At 45.9% G+C, this 21723-nt stretch overlaps 1 protein-coding gene across 4 annotated transcripts in view; it reads left to right on the top strand.

The window, feature by feature from the left end:
• Positions 1 to 21723, top strand: part of LOC147633000 (protein transport protein SEC23 E-like) — a 93490-nt gene that overhangs the window by 19772 nt on the left and 51995 nt on the right. For all 4 annotated transcript variants that reach the window (XR_015267071.1, XR_015267070.1, XM_086806020.1 and 1 more), the window contains exons 4-7: positions 8027 to 8188; positions 8599 to 8741; positions 8831 to 8906; positions 9006 to 9181. Coding sequence is in view for 2 of the 4 variants with exons in the window: in XM_086806020.1 (XP_086662146.1) it covers positions 8027 to 8188; positions 8599 to 8741; positions 8831 to 8906; positions 9006 to 9181 (557 nt within the window). In the remaining 2 variants the exon portion in view is untranslated. The remainder of the gene's footprint in view (positions 1 to 8026; positions 8189 to 8598; positions 8742 to 8830; positions 8907 to 9005; positions 9182 to 21723) is intronic.

The raw sequence follows: 21723 nt of genomic DNA, 5'->3' as shown, positions 1-21723 counted from the left end.
TGACCGCTTCCAAGTTCACACTCACTGAAGTCCCGAGGCGGACAAGACTCAATGTCCAGGACCTGATCCTCCCTTTTTACTCATAAATGGGCATCTCCCCATGTCCCTTCACCTGATTGGACCCCAATTCACTTACTTATTAAGAGAAAATTCGTGTTTTCTCTTCATGAGGATTTTTGGAGGCTGAAAACTCTGTTTTTCCACCATTTCTCTCCATTTTCAACCTCTCCATAGCCATACCCAACTTGCTAGGGTGTTTTCCAAGCTTCCAAGAGTGTTTCCAAGTGCTAATCACTCTCCTACTCACTCCCAATGACTGAAATTCAGCAAAACAGCTCTCATTTTTGCTGTAATTTCTGGTCTTTTTGCTGAAAACCCTAATTTCAGCCTTCCTTTCTCAAGTTGAACCATAGGGGAAGCTCTCCCAGGGTTCCCTTCATCCTGTTGACGACTTTTGTCGCGAAGGATTGCGGCAAATCGAAGATATTAACACTTCTAAAGCTTCCAACGCGAAGGCTTCCGCTTGCAACAACTTCTATGAAGACTGGTAAGCTAATTGGACAATGTGTTGTCATTACTTACTCAGTAGAAGGGCAGGACTCCTTGTTTAGCCGCCCTGTGTAGTATTTCTCTTGTCCTATGTGCTCTTGAAGATGTTGCTACCTTGCTTGGTAGAACATAGAGCCAATGGTAGAGAATATGGGCACTGAAGTTGGGCCGGGCATCAAGGCAGCTCCTTGGTGATCTACATCGACATACCATTGTTTTCTAAATGCTGAATTTCATATGCATTGGCATGGAGGATTTGGCAATGGATGCCCGTGAAGCTATTTATTGAATTTCTCCAATAGTAATACAATTTACTCAAGGGAGGGGTCGGCCGTTCCGGCTCATTGTGTGTCTCTTGTCAATTCAGCAATTTACTTCTTGTATATGAGCAAGTGTCCTTCAAATCTTAGTGTATTTAAGTGTATTGATTAGCATTGTGTTCAATCGAGTTACAAAACCAATGGTTATTTAGCCCTATATAGAGGAGTCAATTAGAGCCCAACCCACTATGTGGGATAATACACTACCATATGGTAGCGTGAGGAGGAGGGGGGCAAGAATTCATTCCAATAGTAACAAACTAGAGTGCTGCTCGGGATCCACCGAAAAGCCTCAATCGGACTCCAAGTTAGGGTGGGCGATGAGCCAACCTAGAGTCCATATGACTTGTGCCAGTTGATGTGCGCTGTAGATGCACGCCAGAAGATCTCTGTCGCCTCGGCAAATCTCTCATCTTCGGAAACATATGTTGCTGTCTCATCGGCAAACTCTGAATCAAGTAGCTCCTCCTGCTCGTGAATGGGAAGATGCAGTCCCCGTGTCTCCTAAGCGGAGAGAAAACTACTCATGGCCTTGGCAACAAACAAAAATAGATAAGGTGCCAGTGGACAGTCCTGTCGGACTGAGCGAGAAAGCGAAAATGTGTTGCCTTTGGCTCCTTGAATAAGAACTTGGTTGTGTGAAGCCGAGTAGAGCCTAGAAACACCTCGGACCCACTCCTCAGGGAATCCCATTTGGCACATCATCTCCTCTAGAAAGCCCTAGTCTACCTTGTCGTAGGCTTTCTCAAAATCTAGAAGGAGAACAACAAGATCTTGCTGCCTCAACTTGGCCGAATTGGTCGCCTCCCAGAAAGTGAAGATGTCCAAAAGGAGGCTCTGGCATGGTAGTTGTACTCCACCCTCCGCTCCTCGATGAAACTAATCTCTGTACAGGCTGTAACCAACTGGGCCTCAATCCACGAATTTTGAGGTATTCTCTTGAAGCCGCTGCAAGGAGACAAGGCTCCATTGGATGCTATCTCCTGCTCTCGGAAGCCAGCCAATTTGCTCTGTGCTGCCTCCTATAATAAACTGCTCATGTAGGAGAGGAATGTTGATGGGTTCTTTGTGAAGCTCCTCTCTAAGGACCCCGCACCTCTGAAAGCACTGCGGTCCACCCAAACCTTGAATGTTCCACGAGACAATCCGCATCGATGGGAGTCGGAACTGTTGGAACTGCCCTCCACACAAAGAGTCTTGGGTGTGGGTTTGGACGGAGTAATCACTATCTGTCCTAGGGCGAAGCCGCACCAGATGGGCACGAATCTTGCCCTCCATATGGAGCTACTCTGTTTGTAGGAGGGAGGAAGAGGTACTGCCACTGAATCATGAAGAAACACAAAGAGGAGCACCTCCAGGTTGGAGGACACCATCTCCCCTCCCGGGTCTCTGTGGCCAGAGCCACCACCCTTCATCCATGCCAATGGCCAGAAGTGAGTGAACACATCGGTGATATGCAAATCATGTAGATGATGTGAGAGCTCTATGGCCTACCCATGGATAGTGACAGACATTGACTCCGTGCTCCAATCTGTCCTCGGCGTTGCACTTAGGGGGAAGGAGGAGATCATCGCGCCGCTCTCTCGGGTGGAAGGCTTGGAGTGATGCAAAACCACACAAATACGTTTGGGGGCCATCATCTCCTCGAAAATACCGGCTTCCTCTACGGGGAGGTATTGGAAGAAGATGATGTTGATTGGCTGCCCCAACACTTGCTGAAAGGGGGGGGAGGGGGGGGGGGTGGGGCGGGCTTTGGAGGGAGAGCAGGCTCCGGAGAGGCAGCGATGGTCATTGCTACTGGCTATGTGAAATGGTGGGTCAAGCAGCAAATTGAACTAGCTTTATGCCTCGCCTCTGGGTGAGGCGCAGGTGGCGGGACTGCTCTGGGGAGGCGCAATGTTGCATAGAAACGCGTTTCGTGCAGGTTTGAAACGTACGAAACGTTTCGTCTTGTACGAAACGCGTTTTTTATTTTAATACCCTACAGCCCGTCACATCACATCGTTTCGTACGTTTTCTGTACGCGTTTCCCAGTGGCGGTGGCTTGTACTTTTTCGCCGTTTTGTGTGCGAGCTTGCCATCGAATCAACACCCGTGTCAGCCCGCCTGCTCCTTGGTGTCCTTGGGCCTTGTGGAGGTCTTCTAAAGGGGTATGTCATGTTTTGCTTTATGTTGGTTTTCTCTGCACAACTCACAAAGCAACACGTTTTGTTCTCTCCCATCAATATTTATGGCATATCTTCCTCCCCTTGCTCTATTGAGGCCTAAGGCTACCTACCTACCTTCTCTTCCCCTTGCTCTATTGTTGGCCAAGATGACAATTAAATTCATGAATCATAAAATGAGATTACTTTATGTTATGTGTTGCACTTGCAGGGCCAACAATCTACAGTTATCCCTGCCTTGTAGGATGCCTCGAACATGTGATTCTCTTTGGAACAATGTCACCTTCGAGTCTAGATAGTGGAAATGCAACTTTTGTGCTGATAAGGACCATGGCAGTGTCACCAGGCTGAAGGCACATTTGTCACAAACAAAGGGTTTTGGCATCGGGCCATGTAAGCATGTGCCACAAGAAATCTATGATAGCCTAAAGGCTTGGAAGGCCATGCAGCTAGGTATCCCCCTCGAGGATATCCCCAAACTGGGAGAGCCTGAAGCACGTCAAAGTGTCTCCAAGAGGACTCGCACTATCAGAGAGGAAGATACCAGTGGTGATGTTGCAGGTGGTTCTAGCTCGGCACCTTGAGCCAAAAGAACTAGTCTTCCAGTGTTCAAGAAAGGACATGTGCAGGCAGGGATGCAAAAGGCTGCCATGAAAGAGGCAATGAGGGAGTTGATGAAGTTGTTTATTCAATGTGGATTATCCTTCCACATTGTCAGGACTCCTCGATGGAAGAAGGCAATGAGAGCTGTCTCCCGCATTGGGTGTGAGTGGGATGGCCCCTCCTATGAAACATTGCGCACTACTGAGCTTTGCAAGGAGCAACTGTCTGTGGAGATGGAGATGGAGCCTCTCAAGGCCACTTGGGTAAAGTATGGTTGTACTTTGCTTTGTGATGGATGGACAGATGTGCGGAAGAGAAATGTGTACAACATTCTTGTGTCCTCCTGCAAAGGCGCAATGTTTATTCGTGCCATAGATGCATCGGTGCCAGGGACAGTGGTTACATGGGAGTTCATTATGTTCCACATGCGCTAGGCAATCAATGAAATTGGCCCCAATAACATTGTGCAGGTGATCACGGACAATGGGTCCAATTGTGTATCCATGGACAGGATGTTAGAGGAGGAGTTTCCCAAGATTGTGTGGACACCTTGTGTAGCACACAGCCTTGACTTGGTGATTGAGGATGTGGGGAAGCTTGATTGGGTGAGCCATGTATTTTCAGCTGCATCTAGCATGGTGAACTTTGTCACAAAGAGGCCAAAGGTTTTGAGCATGTACAGGGCCAATAGTGATCTTGAGCTTCTAAAGCCCTCCAAAACTTGGTTTGCATATATGTTTATTGTGGTGGAGAGACTGGTGAGAGTGCGACATGGCTTATTGCGCACTGTTGTGTGTCGTGAATGGACAGCATGGGAGGACAAGGATGAGCCCAAGTCTATAGCATTCTCTCGTATGGTCATGAGAGATACTTGGTGGCAGGATGCAGAGGGACTTGTGAAGGCACTTCAGCCCATGTATAGTGTCCTTCGGCTCACAGACGTGGAGGGTAGTACCATTGGGCTACTTATGAGTTCATGGACAGAATTGGTGAAGCTCTCAATGATTGCACTACCTTGTCTGCATGGGGGGGTTACCATCTCCCAGCCTCCAGGGGCTTCTGAGATAAGTGCTCGTAATGGTTCTTTGACAAAACATATTCTCCTGTGGCTTGCCAGATTGGCGCTCTTGTGTAACATGTAGTGGAAGTATTTGTAATTGAGGATCGTGTCACACAAGTCTCACACTGCCTTCTGTATCCTAGGTTTCGTGAGTTTAGCAATCCACTTTTATGACTTCAAACTTTAAGAGATTTAGAGAGAGAGAGAGAGAGAGAGAGAGAGAGAGAGAGAGAGAGAGAGAGAGAGAAATGAAATGAAATGAAATGTTATATTAACGTCTTCAAAAGGCCATAATGACCTATGAGACCAAAAGTTACATCATGGTGGATCTGATACAATGTCTGGATTAAAAAAAAAAAAAAAACCCAGAAAATGAAAAATAAAGATGATACTACTGGCACCTAGAAAACGAAACTGGAACTGGAAGGTACACTATGGAGGTACCTCCATCTCATAATATGTGCCGCATCGGACACTGGCGGATCTCCTCAATATCCTCTGTGGTCAGCACCGAGAAAGTTATATTAACGTACATCCATTTACATTCCACTCTGGGTATCGATGCCAAAGAGGCATAAAACTGAAAAAAAATAACTCAAAATGAACTCTTAAGACTCTTAAGAGTTTAAATTACAATGGGTTCTATTGCATCTAGTTCGAAATTGAGGTTCAAAATAAAAATAGCTATATTTCATCCATGGATGGATTTGCTCTTGAGGGGGGTGGGATACGGAATTCTTTAATGATTGCTTGTCCTCCTTTGTATACTGCCCATTTGCCATTCTTTCTTGCTTCTTTAACTTTATTCAGCTCTGCCGATCTGTTCTTGGGTTGTAGCGAGGTGAGTTCATCAGCTATCCATACCTTTGTCCCTTGGAGAGACCTTGTTTGCTTCATCACTGCTATTTTCTCATTGTTGTCCATATAGGAGACTTTTGCCTGTGTACCCTTTACTATAATAGAGATAGGGTCTCCTAAGTCCACGAAGGGGACTACTTTGCTCTTTGACCGCTGATATGACTTCTTTAACAAAATCTTGCGAGTTAACTGAATTTACCTTTGAAACATGGTTTGTCGTTTCTGTTTGTAGTGTTGTAGGTATGGGTCCTTCTCGTGCTTCCTCTTGCTTCGTCTTCATGGCTTGCACTTGCACTTTCAGTTCGTTGATTTGTTCATCTTTCTTGATAGTCTCGTGTTTTAGTGCTGCTAATTCTCCCTGGAGTTTCTTCAGTTCTTGCATGAGGTAGGCTTCCTATGGTGTCGGCTTGCTCACGGGTGGAGGAATGGGCGGTAATCGTGAAGCGGTGACTGAGGCAAAAGACTTCTTACTTTCCATGTGTTGCTGCTGATAAAGGAGAGGGCTGTTGGTGGAACGAGTCCCCCCTCAAGGGTACCCTCTCCCCTTTGGGGGAGACTCAGAAAATGCGACCTACAAGATGCTCAGCTACAGGTGCAGGGGAGAGTTATGTTGCTGCCTTGGGGGCCTGAGCAAGGGTAGGTAGGGAAGGGGGGGCGTGGGGAGAGAGAGAGAGAGAGAGAGAGAGAGAGAGAGAGAGAGACTGACTGACTGTACACTGTATGGGGTCCCGAAATACCCTTTGAAGGGTTCCCTGTCCCGTTATCGGAATAGTATTTGCTTTATTACTTTGAAGAGACTGACTTTGGATTGACGATAAGCCAAACACAAGATCTCGGAGGACCAAGAGTCGGGCTGAACTGTACATGGTTGTAGAAGCACCAATGATGACCAATCTTGAGTCTATGCACTCTTCCCAATGGAATGAGGGAAGGATGCAAATCTGAGGCTGAGGTATGAGCTGATTGGGATTGTTTCTAGGCTGTGAATGAATGCTGAGTTTTACCTTCACCAAAGTGCTGTAGCAAAACAATGAAGATATGTATGCTGAAAACGGCTCCTATGCAGAAAACGCAAGGTATCCTGATGGGCTGAATGCTGTATGCTGATGCGTTTTGTTGATGAAGGCTGAATGCACATGCGTTGTTGCTCTTGGCTGCTAAAGGATGAAACGCTGGATGAAAACGTTGAGGACCGATGTGATGAAGGTTTCAATCGCTTATGCTCCTTGTGCTGAAGGCTGATGTGATGAATGCTTCAATCGCTTGATGGCTGATTTATGAGATCATTAGAATGAGTGCTATAGAATGCTATTTATATGCACAAGTGCTGGTAGGTTGGCATTTAATACTGGCCGACTGTAGCAAAAAGTGCTACATGACTTGTTCATGTCAAATAATGATATTTAAATGCTGTAAAATATGAAAAAATGCCAAATAAATGCTAATAAATATCCTAAGGAAAAGGAAGTTATATGACATGAGGAATTGACTTTGGAGAGGCTATGCAGATATGAAGAGATGGAATCCTGGCCGTTTGAGCTAGAACTGAAGCCCCGCGCGGGGGGGGGGGGGGGGATTCCATCACTCTCCCAATAGCACTACCTATCACTGGGAGGAGTGGAAAGTATTCCTTCTTGAGTTGGACACTATGTCGAAGCCGTGCTGCCACCTCGCAAAGAAGGCTTGGGTACGCAGTGCGACGGGGCTCAACTCATGACTCTGTCCAAAGCTGCAGGCTAAACAAACTCGACCTGGTAGTATCCATGCCCCAAAGGATGCATATTTGCGATCTTTCTAGGCTCACCGATAAGGCTTGCCTGCAAAATTGTCCTTGAGCTGAAGCAAGGAGCTAGAGGTCCGCTTTTGAGAAGGAAGGGCAAGGGATGGCGACCTTGGTCAAGGATGATGGAGCGGCTGCCATGGAGTCCTCCTGGAGGTGCGAAGACCAGAAGAAGCCGACACTTACCGAAGAGAAACAACCACCTGAAAGCGAGTACACTTGAGGAGAGGGCTAGGGTGACTGTGCCGCGCGCGTGTGCGCGTGGGGGGGGGTGTAAATGAATGCGCAAAGGTGAGGAAGAAAGGCTGGCGGAAAGGGGGGGCCAAAACAGGAGGTGGGGGAGCTCAACAGAATGGGGAAAACGGGCAGGAGTTGAGTGAAGATAGAGGTGGGCTGCACAGGGGCGCAGGTCACGAAAGGCTGAGGCGGGGGACTCAATGGCAGGAGGAGAAAGCAGGAGTTGGGGGTGACACCAGGGGGGAGCAGGGCGATGGCGTGAGGGACAGGCGAGGGCTGGCGGCGAGGCTGGGCGCTGGCTAGCTCAGGTGTGCATACGGGGGGAGAGCTCCAACAATCATACTATCCTCTTCCAGAATAGAACGTAAATTGAAGACCTTTCTAACACCAATTTCTGTTTTTCTCCAATTGATGACCTTTCTAACACCCGTGTTTTATTTTCTGTCCTTTACAGATAGTCTCAAAAGAACTTTCAGACCCTATACGGTCTCATAAGGACTTGGAAAAGGATGCAGCTCCATTTTACCACAAAGCGGTCAAATTCTATCAAGGTTTATCAAAGCAGCTGGTGGACCAGGGTCATGTCTTGGACCTTTTTGCTTGTGCTCTTGATCAGGTTAGTCTCTGATTTATTTTGGCAACTTTTCTTATTATGGTGCATGGTCATAAAATTGTCCCACGGCAGGCCCATGTTCATTAGCACCATGCCTGCATTCATGTACCTGAAAGCTGCACATGACCAGACGGTCATGCACATATGCACTGAAGTATTAACATGACGTGGTGGTGGAGATGGATGTTGAACTTAATATGGAAGAGTGCACACATTACATGGATGCCTGAAAGGTTCGCATGAGTGCACTCATATATTAGCTGAAAGCTGCACATAAGGATTCTCATACACGTGTTGAAGTGTTCACATCATGTGGTGGTGGATATGGATTTTGAATTTAAGGTGAGGCAGTGCATGCCACATACATGTGTGTTTATTCTGACATTTATTTACATTCTGGCATTTATTTCCAGGTAGGAGTGGCAGAAATCAAGGTGGCGGTAGAAAGGACAGGTGGCTTGGTGGTCTTAGCGGAGAGTTTTGGGCATTCAGTCTTCAAGGATTCATTCAAACGAGTCTTCGAAGCTGGGGAGAATGTCCTTGGTCTCTCCTTCAAGTACGGTAGCTGGTTGTGATTTTGCATTTTGGAATCTCGATGTGGTGGTTGATTTTCGCATGTGTTGATGGGCTTTTATATGTATGTAGTGGAACATTTGAGGTACTCTGTTCCAAAGATGTGAAGATCCAGGGAATCATAGGCCCTTGCGCATCTCTGGAAAAGGTTTGTTGCTTATTGTGTCTTACTGGCCATACATACATGCTAAGAAGGTACGAGGTTGATGATAATTCTTTGGTCCTGTTGCGACCTATGTTATTGCAGAAAGGGACTTCGTGTTCAGATACAGTGGTTGGCCAAGGGAACACAACAGCTTGGAAGATGTGTGGGTTGGACAGCAGCACCTCTCTCACAATCTTTTTTGATGTCGTGCCATCTGAGCAGTCTAGTGTGGCTGCTCAACCCATTGGGCGCCAGTTTTTCCTGCAGTTTCTTACTAAGTAAGATTTGTAAATTTTGTGTTCTTTTTGTTTTAAACACATTGGTAAAGAATTTCTATTTATCAATTGAGCTTTTTGCATGCTGTCAAGGAGGATGATGCGGATAGGAGGCCCTCTGTGTGCAATGATCCTCAAAGTTGACCTTAGCTTGTTCTCTGAATCCTTTATTTGAAGTGCACTCCAGCCACTTTCTGCAGCAGCATGGTGCTTAACTATGGATGTCAGCTATTTCCTGGAGCAGCATTGGCGCTGGTCCTGTCAAATATGGGATGGGTGTAAAAGGCCTCAGACCCTTGCATTAGAGCAAAGGAAAGGTAGCCCATGTCCCTAATGGTGAAGGAGCTGCCCGGGATGCGCTTCTGGTGACCTCTGTGTGTGGGGGGGGGAGAGAGAAAGAAAGAAAGAAAGAAAGCTGTATTAACGTCTTGAAAAGGCCAAAATGACCTATGAGATCAAAATGTTACATCATGTCCATGGAATACATCATCATGGTACTGAAAGTAAAACTAAAAGAAAATATGTATGAAAGAGAGAGAAAGAAGAAAGATTATATTAACGTCTCTCTCAGGCCAAAGAGAACTGGCCTATGAGACAAAACCATGTACAATGTATGTGGTATCTCTGAGTATCAGATGGTGCTCAGTGCACAATACAACAACTGGAAGAAAACTGCTACTGTGAGGTCGGGATGTATGTACATATATAAGGATGGAGCACTACTGGGGTAAATGCACAACTATATGCCAGGGTGATACAACGATGCTCAATGCAGGCATGCTCCTAGTCAGCTCCATCCTGTGGTGAGGGGGGGTGTAATATGTCATACATGTCAGCGCCAGTTGTAATGATATGCAAGATGGCCGCCAGATCAATGGGTCCCAGCTGTCCTCTCCTGTAGTCGCCTCTGGTGTCGTGCCCGGATGTCCCTGATCATATGTCGATGTCTGTGGGAAGGTCGGTATCCGGGCGCTTGTGGACGCCGAATCTCCTCTGCTCTCCTCAAAGTGACCCCTCGGCCCATCATTGTGGGATCTGGCATGGCTGTCCTCTGGAAGAAATCGGTGAGCTGAGTCTGTCGGATCTGGGCTCTCCTCTCTCTTGACTGGAGTAACTGCTCCCTGTGTCGGTATATCTCTAGTAAGAAGCACCCAAGTACTCGTTGGTCTGATATCTACAGGATGGACTGAAAAGATGTGTCTGCTCCTCTGAAGAGAGTAGGGTAGGTGGCTCTGATCCCATCATAATATGGACATCTGCATACAAAGTGTGACTCGCTCTCCAGATTCTCTCTGCATAATTTGCATAATCTCTCCTCCCGAGAGAGAGAGAGAGAGAGAGAGAGAGAGAGAGAGAGTACTCTAAATCATGGTGGCAGAAAACTCTTATGCGTGGTTGGCAGTCTAAACTCCCTTACCAAGGTAAGGTTTTCATTTGGAGGATGTTGGTGGGAGGGTAACCTACACGGGATCAGCTCAGCCATCGTAAAATTACATTGGCCTCTTGCTTCTTTTGCACGACATGCACTGAAACAGTTATGCATCTGTTCATGAGTTGTCCAGTGGCCCGTCAGATTTGGTCTTTTGTCTCTCGTGTTTGGGAGGCAGTAGAGAGGTCTACTGTTTCGGCTCATCAGTGGATATTTGGGATTTGTCCTCAAGTCATTACTTCGGACAGTCACCTTGTGATATTCCATTTCCTTAGATGGACAGGACTTTGGCATATTTGGACTACACGGAATGGGTTCATCTTTGATTCCTTGTCTGGAATACATGGGCACATTCTACGTATCCGCGGTTTGCTGCTTTGGCAGTTTTGTTCTCTTCTCTCAGCTCAGCTACTGGATGCACATGTTATTTCGTTATGGTCTACGGCGACTCGGCTGGCTCATCTTTGATCCTTTTATCTGGGATGCTTATTTGGCTAGGAGGCTTTCTTATTAGTGTACAGGTTTGCATGGTCATGATCCTTTAGAGGAACTTTTGTGGGGGTTTTTTTGGGGCCATAGGTTTTGTGTGAGCCATGTGGCTGATGTACATTTTTACATATAATATAAAACACCATTTCACGAAAAAGAAAGAAAGTTTTATTAATGTCACCATTTGGCCATCCGAATGGTTCACTCTTGTTTTCACACTATGTACATATTGGATTAGTGTCCATGGCTTATGGAATATGCCTATGCAGGTGATTGACACGTGTCATGCTGTATAGTTGGATATGATATTCCGCTGGGACTTGATGTTATCATGCTCGGAATATCTGGAGGACTTGGCTTTCCGCTGGGACTTGTGCCTTTGTGTACATGCCCGGAAACGCCAGGAGGACTTGGCTTTCTGCTGGGACTTGTGCCTTTGTGTACATGCCCGGAAACGCCTGGAGGATTGGCTTTCCACTGGGTCTCGTATTGCGTATACTTGCCTGGAAACGCCTGGTCTTATATGGTTTCATGAACGGAAATTGCTCATGCCAATGCTGCATTGCATAGCATCTTTATGTGCTTGCCTGCAAATGAAATTGCATGTTGTTTTCATGCCTGCATGATCTATGTGTAGTTCCGGGTAAGGGGACGCCTGCCCGTGAACCGTGCGTGTGAAACTGTCTGCTGACATGGTTGTGTGGCATGTGAACAGGTGGTAAGTATTTCCCGATCTAGGCTCAAATAGCCCTTAGGGCTTCGCCAATATTTATAAGTGAGTGCGTTCCCATTTCATTAAAGTTTGGGTGCCCAAAAGTCACTTATAAATTATGACCTCTTCCAAGTTCACACTCACTGAAGTCCCGAGGCGGACAAGACTCAATGTCCAGGACCTGATCCTCCCCTTTTACTCATAAATGGGCATCTTCCCATGTCCCTTCACCTCATTGGACCCCAATTCACTTACTTATTAAGAGAAATTCGTGTTTTCTCTTCATGAGGATTTTTGGAGGCTGAAAACTCTGTTTTTCCATCATTTCTCTCCATTTCCAAGCTCTCCATAGCCATACCCAACTTGCTAGGGTGTTTTCCAAGCTTCCAAGAGTGTTTCCAAGTGCTAATCACTCTCCTACTCACTCCCAATGACTGAAATTCAGCAAAACAGCTCTCATTTTTGCTGTAATTTCTAGTCTTTTTGCTGAAAACCCTAATTTCAGCCTTCCTTTCTCAAGTTGAACCATAGGGGAAGCTTTCCCAGGGTTCCCTTCATCCTCTTGAAGACTTTTGTCGCGAAGGATTGCGGCAAATCGAAGATATCAACACTTCTAAAGCTTCCAACGCGAAGGCTTCCGCTTGCAACAACTTCTATGAAGACTGGTAAGCTAATTGGACAATGTGTTGTCATTACTTACTCAGTAGAAGGGCAGGACTCCTTGTTCAGCCGCCCTGTGTAGTATTTCTCTTGTCCTATGTGCTCTTGAAGATGTTGCTACCTTGCTTGGTAGAACATAGAGCCAATGATAGAGAATATGGGCACTGAAGTCGGGCCGGGCATTAAGGCAGCTCCTTGGTGATCTACATCGACATACCATTGTTTTCTAAATGCTGAATTTCATATGCATTGGCATGGAGGATTTGGCAATGGATGTCCGTGAAACTATGTATTGAATTTCTCCAATAGTAATACAATTTACTCAAGGGAGGGGTCGGCCGTTCCGGCTCATTATGTGCCTCTTGTCAATTCAACAATTTACTTCTTGTATTTGAGCAAGTGTCCTTCAAATCTTAGTGTATTTAAGTGTATTGATTAGCATTGTGTTCAACCAAGTTACATTGGTATCAGAGCATACGGTTCTCTTTCACTTCTATTGTGAGAGACGATCACTGTGAACACTAGCTATCTCTATACTTAGAACATTATGGATAGCCATACAATGAATGCTGGAGATGCTAATACAAGAGGCAGGGACAATGAAATGCATGCCTCCAATGCTTTACAAGATGAGCAAACTCATGTGGTGCACAATAGGGAACATGAATATGTGGGACAGCCGTCCCGTGGCAAAGAGAAGATGCAAGAAGAAGAGTCCATAGTCTTGAGGGCTGAACTTACTCGTATGCAGGCTCTTCTCCATGCACAACAAGAAGAATTGAATCTCTATCGCCGCGAGGATCCATTGGTACATGACCGTTTGAACGCCAAGAAAGCTGAATCTTATATGGATCATGCAATGGCAATGATTGCTCAAGAGTTGCACATGCAACCGAGGGATGCAGCACGTGCATACTTGGCTCGTACCGAGGATGCCTATGTAGAAAAGGCAACCATCCCACATGTCTTGGAATCCCCACAAGTACCCGAACAAGAACTTATGTCTAAGAGGATGAACCTCCATGCGATGGGAGAGGAACAATCAGTGACTTCACGCCATGCCGGAATACCTCATGTAGCCCGTGAAGGATACAATGTTTATGGCAGTGGTCAAAATGTATGTCAAATGCCATTGCCCGCTGAAAATGTGTATGCACAACACATGCAACATGGGCTGCAATTTTTTGTTGGTGCAGGTATTCCGCGTATCTCTCACGCCACTCATGCCTTCGAGTGTGCTCGTGAGGGAGAAGTTATGGCTGAAAATGTATCAATGCATGTTGAGGGGCCAGCCATGCCTCATGCTTACAGGGAACATGTATCTATGCCTTATGCATCACCTTTTCGTCCAAAAATGATGCCAGTCACAGGGGCTGTCCCAATTGACAAACATGGGGGAAAACATGTTGAGATGCACACACATGCATCAAAGTCTCGTGACTTCAAAGCCGGAGACAAATCTGTGAAGTTTGACACATATCATAGAGAATATGATGCATCAAAGGCACTTGCTTTTATTGCCCAGTTTGATATTGCTTTCAGTGATGAGGATTTCACTCAGAAATCCATGATCTGGCATGTAAGCATGTTCATGAAAGGCACTGGTGTCCATTGGTGCCTCACGGAGAAGCTCTCACCGAATCCTGTTAGATCATGGAAAGAGTTCAAGGAGAGGTTCTATGCTCAATTCTTGCCTCCCAATGCATTGAATGAGATAACAATGAAGTGGGATTGGGTAAAGCAAAATGAGGGGGAATCGGTAAATGCATATGTACAAAAGTTTTGGAAAGTGCTCTTGGAGGTGTCTCCATTTATGCATGTCATCGAGGCGAAAAGGAAGAGAAGGTTTCAATCGGGATTGCAACCCGTGTACAAAGCGGGATTACAAATGTATCCTGGTCATACCTTACACCAATTAATCGCAGCCGCCACCGCCACCGCCACCGAGCAATTGGAACTCAAATTGAGTCGATCCAATAAGGCTAAACCCTCATTTCAAGGCAAAGAGAGGGCTGTCCAAAACCTGCAAAATGATGGACAGCCACCTAAAAGGGACCAAAACCAAGCCAAATCAGGTCCAAAAGCTGAAAATAAGTTTGCTAACAAGCGCCCTTATAAGCCGGCAAACTTTGGTCTTAGTGCTGAGAAGAAGGAGCAATATATGCGTGAAGGCAAATGCTTTACTTGTGGCAGCACTGAGCACATGGCAAGAGCATGCCCAAATAAGAAGAACAAAGCTGAAAATGCTAATGTACCGAAGCCTAATGTGCATATGATTCCGGATGTGCAGGGCAACACTTCACATGATAGCAAAGATAGGGTTGTATGTAAAGCTTGGGGACAGCTCAAAGATCAACCCGCTTTGTTCATGTTTGATGATTGTGCATCGGAGAATTTCATATCCACTCAGATGGCAGCTGCTTTGGGTATTGAAGTGGAGGACATGGGTCCTCAAATTGAAGCAGGGACTGCCTTTGTTGGTAGAGAACTGCAGGTCATGCCTTTTTTTGGCAAGTTGCGCATACACATTCAAGGCTATGTGGATCATGAGGATTTTCTTGTGGCGCCTTTGAATGGCTGTGATGTATTGCTTGGAAAGCCTTGGCATACACGTATTGATCCGTGCAAGGCTTACAAGACTAACAGGATCACCTTCATGCATAAAGGCCGAGAACATGTAATTGATGCTGGTGAAGAGGGTGATACCATTTCCCTTGTATCTCATGTACAAATTAAGAAAGTAATGAAAAAGAGTGTTTTTGCGTACTTGATTTTTGTACGAGATCATGTTGAGAAAAATAATGTACATGTAAACACTCTTAGTAATGATAGGCTGAAATTTTTGCAAGAGCACAATGATTGTTTTGCTGATGAGTTACCAAATGAGTTACCACCTGTACGACCGGAAGATCATCGCATTGATCTTGTGCCGGGTAGCTCACCGCCTAATAGGCCAGCCTATCGTGTAAGTGCATCCCAAAAAGAGGAGATCATGAAGCAAGTAAATGAGCTTCTTGAGAAGGGTTTGGTTCAGCCAAGCTCTTTCCCATATTGTTCACCCGTCCTCTTAGTTCAAAAGAAGGATGGATCCTTTCGTATGTGTGTGGATTATAGAGCTTTGATTAAGCTTACCATCAAGAATAGGTTTCCGATTCCATGCATAGACGACATCCTTGACAAGTTGGATGGATCGGCATGCTTTAGCCGAATTGATCTCAAGAGTGGATATCATCAAGTGCGTGTAGTGCTTGAGGATGTACACAAAACTGCTTTCAGGACAGCATTTGGGCTTTATGAGTATCTTGTTATGCCTTTTGGTCTCACAAATGCCCCGGCTACATTCAATAGAATGATGGATTGCATATTCCGTGGGTACAGGAAATTTACAGGTGTCTTCTTTGATGACATCCTAGTCTTCTCGAAGACCGAAGAAGAGCATAAAGCTCATTTGGCTATTGTTTTTGAAGAGCTCCATAAGCATAAACTCTTCATAAATGCAAAGAAGAGTGAGTTCTTCTTGTCAGACATACATTATCTTGGGCATATTGTGTCCAAAGATGGAGTGCGGATGGATCCTGCAAAGATTGATGCAATTCGGAATTGGCCCGAATTGAGTTCGGTGCATGAGATCCGCAGTTTTCTTGGATTATGCTCTTACTACTGCAGGTTCATTCGGCACTTTGCATGGATTGCTTCTCCTTTGCATGATTTGACAAAGAAGAAGGCCGTGTTCAAATGGACTAATGTAGAGAGAGATGCATTCCTCAAATTGAAAGATGCAACTACTCATGGTCCAGTGTTGATCGTTCCGGATTTGCAAAAGCCTTTTTGTGTGGAATGTGATGCATCTGGAAATTGCATAGGGGTTGTCCTTAATCAAGAGGGACATGCCGTGGCTTATGAGAGTCGTAGATTGCATGATGCAGAGCTATCTCTTGGCATTTATGAGAAAGAGCTCTTGGCTGTAATTCATGCACTTACTATATGGAAACATTACCTTCTTGGGGCTGATTTCACTGTGAAGACAGATCACCAGAGTTTGAGGTATTTTCTTACTCAAACTAAGTTGTCAGAGAAGCATATGAGGATGGCCAATTTTCTCTCTATGTTTCATTTTCAGATCTTGCACACCCCAGGAAAGAAGAATGTAGTGGCCGATGCATTGTCACGAAAGCCGTATGTAGCAGCTATCTCGGTTGCCTCTCATGGGGACTTGTCTACCATGCGTAATTTGTATCATACGGATGTTGATTTTGCCACTATTTGGGCTGATTTGATGGCTGGTCATGCACATGCCTCATATGTGATCAAAGAGGGTTATCTCATGAAAGATAATTGTCTATGTGTGGTGTCTGACATGAGGCAAAAGGTTTTGGATGAGTGCCATGCTCCTCCATATGCTGGTCATAGAGGCATAATGCCTACTACGCACATGATTGAGCGGTATTTCTTTTGGCCAGGTATGCGGAAGGACATAGTGGCACATGTACGTGCATGTATCACCTGTCAAAAGGTCAAATTTGATAGGCAAAAGGCACCAGGTTTGCTTCAGCCATTGCCTATTCCCACGCAGCCATGGGAAAGTATTACAATGGATTTCATTATGGACTTGCCACGTACCCAACAGGGTAATGATGCAATTTGGACAATTGTGGACAAGTTTAGCAAGCAAGCTCATTTCTTGCCGGTCAAAAAGACTATCAAAGCTGAGCATATGGTTAAAATATATCTTGCACAAGTGTTCAAACATCATTGAATGCCGAAGTCCATTGTGGGGGATAGAGATCCCAGGACTACAAGTCTTTTTTGGCGGGCCTTATTTGATAATATGGGCACCAAATTGGACTTCTCATCAGCTTATCACTCTCAAACCGATGGGCAAAGTGAGGCTGCAAATTCAGCCGTGTTGGATCTCTTGAAATGTTATGTGGCGGATCAGAAGTCTTCTTGGGAGAAGTACTTACCGCTTGTGGAATTTGCATACAACAACACGGTGCATGCATCTACGGGAAAGGCCTCGTTTGAGATTGTTTATGGTAAGGTGGTTTTGCCACCCATCCTTCGCACAAAGGATGAGATATTTGCAGCTGATGAGTATGTAAGAGACTTGGATATTGCTTTTGCTCAGGTGCGGACAGCCATTGCAAGGTCACAAGACAAGCATAAAAAGGCTACCGACAAGCATAGAAGGCAATTGGATGTTAAAGAGAATGATTGGGTATTGCTGAAATTTGAGAAAGCAAGACTTGCAAAGAGGCCTGGCAAAGAGGGTGCATATCCTAAGCTTGCAACCAGGTACTATGGACCTTTTCGAGTGATCGAGAAGATCAATGAAGTGGCTTTCAGATTGGCATTACCTAGTCATTGGCACATACACAATGCTTTTCATGTGAGTCTTCTTCGCAAGTATGTAGGGCCGGAGCCCAGTGAAATGGTCATTGAGGATCCACCAGAAGTGGATGAGCTTGAGGAGATCTTGCAGCCAGAGCAGATTGTGTATCACAAGGAACGCAAGCTTGCTGCAGGCAAAGTTGTGAGGCGTTACCTTGTGAAGTTTAAGAATTATCTTCCCATTGATGCTAAATGGGTAGATGAAGAGTTCTTCAAAGATTGCCCACATGTGCTTCAGACATATTTGGATGCATTTCATTGCGGACAACTGTTTAGAAGCGGGGGGGGAATGTCACCATTTGGCCACCCGAATGGTTCACTCTTGCTTTCACACTATGTACATATTGGATTAGTGTCCATGGCTTATGGAATATGCCTATGCAGGTGATTGACACGTGTCATGCTGTATAGTTGGATATGATATTCCGCTGGGACTTGATGTTATCATGCCCGGAATATCTGGAGGACTTGGCTTTCCGCTGGGACTTGTGCCTTTGTGTACATGCCCGGAAACGCTTGGAGGACTTGGCTTTCCGTTGGGACTTGTGCCTTTGTGTACATGCCCGGAAACGCCTGGAGGATTGGCTTTCCACTGGGTCTCGTATTGCGTATACTTGCCTGGAAATGCCTGGTCTTATATGGTTTCATGAACGGAAATTGCTCATGCCAATGCTGCATTGCATAGCATCTTTATGTGCTTGCCTGCAAATGAAATTGCATGCTGTTTTTATGCCTACATGACCTATGTGTAGTTTCGGGTAAGGGGACGCTCGCCCGTGAACCGTGCGTGTGAAACTGTCTGCTGACATGGTTGTGTGGTATGTGAACAGGTGGTAAGTATTTCCCGATCTAGGCTCAAATAGCCCTTAGGACTTAGCCAATATTTATAAGTGAGTGCGTTCCCATTTCATTAAAGTTTGGGCGCCCAAAAGTCACTTATAAATTATGACCTCTTCCAAGTTCACACTCACTGAAGTCTCGAGGCGGACAAGACTCAATGTCCAAGACCTGATCCTCCCCTTTTACTCATAAATGGGCATCTCCCCATGTCCCTTCACCTCATTGGACCCCAATTCACTTACTTATTAAGAGAAATTCGTGTTTTCTCTTCATGAGGATTTTTGGAGGCTGAAAACTCTGTTTTTCCACCATTTCTCTCCATTTCCAAGCTCTCCATAGCCATACCCAACTTGCTAGGGTGTTTTCCAAGCTTCCAAGAGTGTTTCCAAGTGCTGATCACTCTCCTACTCACTCCCAATGATTGAAATTCAGCAAAACAGCTCTCATTTTTGCTGTAATTTCTAGTCTTTTTGCTGAAAACCCTAATTTCAGCCTTCCTTTCTCAAGTTGAACCATAGGGGAAGCTTTCGCAGGGTTCCCTTCATCCTCTTGAAGACTTTTGTTGCGAAGGATTGTGGCAAATCGAAGATATCAACACTTCTAAAGCTTCCAACGCGAAGGCTTCCGCTTGCAACAACTTCTATGAAGACTGGTAAGCTAATTGGACAATGTGTTGTCATTACTTACTCAGTAGAAGGGCAGGACTCCTTGTTTAGCCGCCCTGTGTAGTATTTCTCTTGTCCTATGTGCTCTTGAAGATGTTGCTACCTTGCTTGGTAGAACATAGAGCCAATGGTAGAGAATATGGGCACTGAAGTCGGGCCGGGCATCAAGGCAGCTCCTTGGTGATCTACATCGACATACCATTGTTTTCTAAATGCTGAATTTCGTATGCATTGGCATGGAGGATTTGGCAATGGATGCCCGTGAAACTATGTATTGAATTTCTCCAATAGTAATACAATTTACTCAAGGGAGGGGTCGGCCGTTCCGGCTCATTATGTGCCTCTTGTCAATTCAGCAATTTACTTCTTGTATTTGAGCAAGTGTCCTTCAAATCTTAGTGTATTTAAGTGTATTGATTAGCATTGTGTTCAACCAAGTTACAATTAACGTGTTCAAAAGGCCAAAATGACCTGTGAGACCAAAAGGTTACATCATATCCATGAGGTACATAATCCTGGGTACAAAATAGTAATAAAGAAAGATAACAAAAATCTAGAACTTTAAAATTTGATCTAGGTACACGAGCAGAGAGCTCTCATATCACCCTTATACATCTCTCATGGGCCGCTGTGACATGGTGCTCAAGGTGGTAAAATTGAGTTGGCGCAAGAAGGTTCCGCGATGATGGGAGATGATGGCCCGGATCTTCCTGTGGTGGCGTGGCCGTGGGCGAGGGCCATGGTGTCTGGGGCGTCGAGCTCTGCATAACTCAGTGGCTCTGTCGAGTGTTACACCTCTCGGCCGAGCTCCTACACTAGCCTGTGGTCTGGGTATGATGGTCCTCGGAGTGCTGGTATGGAAGAAGTGAGTGAGAGCTCTCTGTGCTGGTCCTCGAGCAAGTACAGCTGATCTGGATCTCACTAAGGACTCCTTGTGTCTATGAAGCTCTAGAAGAAAAAGTCCCAGGCATCTTTGATCCGGGAAGTCCATGATCCTGGAAAGTGGTCCGAACCCAGCTCGGAAGAGGCAGTGGAACCTCCCCCGAATCTCATAGTACATGGGGCATCGGCATATTGAATGGTCCTCTGTCTTGGGCTCTGTGTGACAGAGTTGGCATATTCTGTCCTCTGGTGCGGCCGCCCTAGGCCCATATCTGGCAGTCTCCACTCTTAGCTGGTGGGACGAGGTGCGGATTTGGCCAATCGTCTCCTGTGCCGGCGGCGTTGTTGTGAGTCACTACCCGGTTTCGACCGCCCGTCTACCCGGTTTCGATCGCCCGTCTGTACGCTTCCGGCCGTGCTTGCAGCTCCGGACGCCACTCCCTACGGGTACCAATACCTCTCTAGTGCGCACCTCTGCACTGCTCTGGTCCAGCTCTCACTTCATTCCGGCGCGTATACCTGCAGCGCTCCAGTCCAGCGCCGGCCTGCAGCCTGACACCGTTGTTGCACGCCTGTACTTGCGTCGGCTAGCCTTCGTATACTGCCCGGGTGGCACCTGTACCATACGTGCTGCCCTCGCTTGCAGGTTTGCTTTAGAAGTTTATTATTATGTGTTGAACCCATATTTTTTTTAAAAAAAAAATTGCAGCCATTTCAGGGCAGGGCAGGCTCAGTAATTTTTAGGGGTTTGCCGAAATTCCCCTTTGCCAGAAAAATTGCAGGTGGTGCCATACATGTTTGGGTTGGAATTTGGGGGTTTTCCAAATTGAGGTCAAAATCAGCAAATTGAGCCTCTTTGAGTTGCGAAAAATTGGGGCTTTTCAGATTGGAGCATGTAATTAGGCATTACAGCTGTGATTTGTCGCATATGTATACACATTGTGTGTAATTGGACAATTTGGTGTGGGTTTACACTTGCTTCAGTTTGTAGACAAACATTTGCACAGGACATTTGGTTGCGTGGCAGCGCACATTGGTGCTTGGTTTGCTTGCAGGTATATTTTGTTGACATGGCTCAAAATGCTAGAGATGTATTTGGTGTGCTCACCCAGGAGGACAAGTTGGATGGATCTAACTACTCCCTCTGGAGTTTCATGATCCGTAATTTGTTGGCAGCCAAAGGGCTTTGGGGCATCGTGTGTGGTGATGACACACGCCCACTTACCATACAACTAGCCACGCCTCAAAGGGTAGGTGCTCAAAGAGCTCCTGAAGTAGAACCTGCTCCCACACAAGAGCAGAAGAGATGGGACTCAAGGGATGCACAGGCCATGTCATTGATAGCACTTTCAGTGAAAAGGACTATTATTCCGCACATTCGTTCTTGCAAGACATCGAAGCTTGCATGGGACACATTGGAAGCAATGTATCAGGTACGCAACGAGGCAAGAGTTGCCTACTTGAAGAGGCAATTGGA

This window comes from Cibotium barometz, chromosome 12, assembly GCF_041138505.1.
Source record: "Cibotium barometz isolate CiBa-2024 chromosome 12, ASM4113850v1, whole genome shotgun sequence".
Taxonomy (NCBI): Eukaryota; Viridiplantae; Streptophyta; class Polypodiopsida; order Cyatheales; family Cibotiaceae; genus Cibotium; species Cibotium barometz.
Note: the sequence above shows the minus strand (reverse complement) of the source record. Positions and strands in the feature narration are given on the sequence as shown.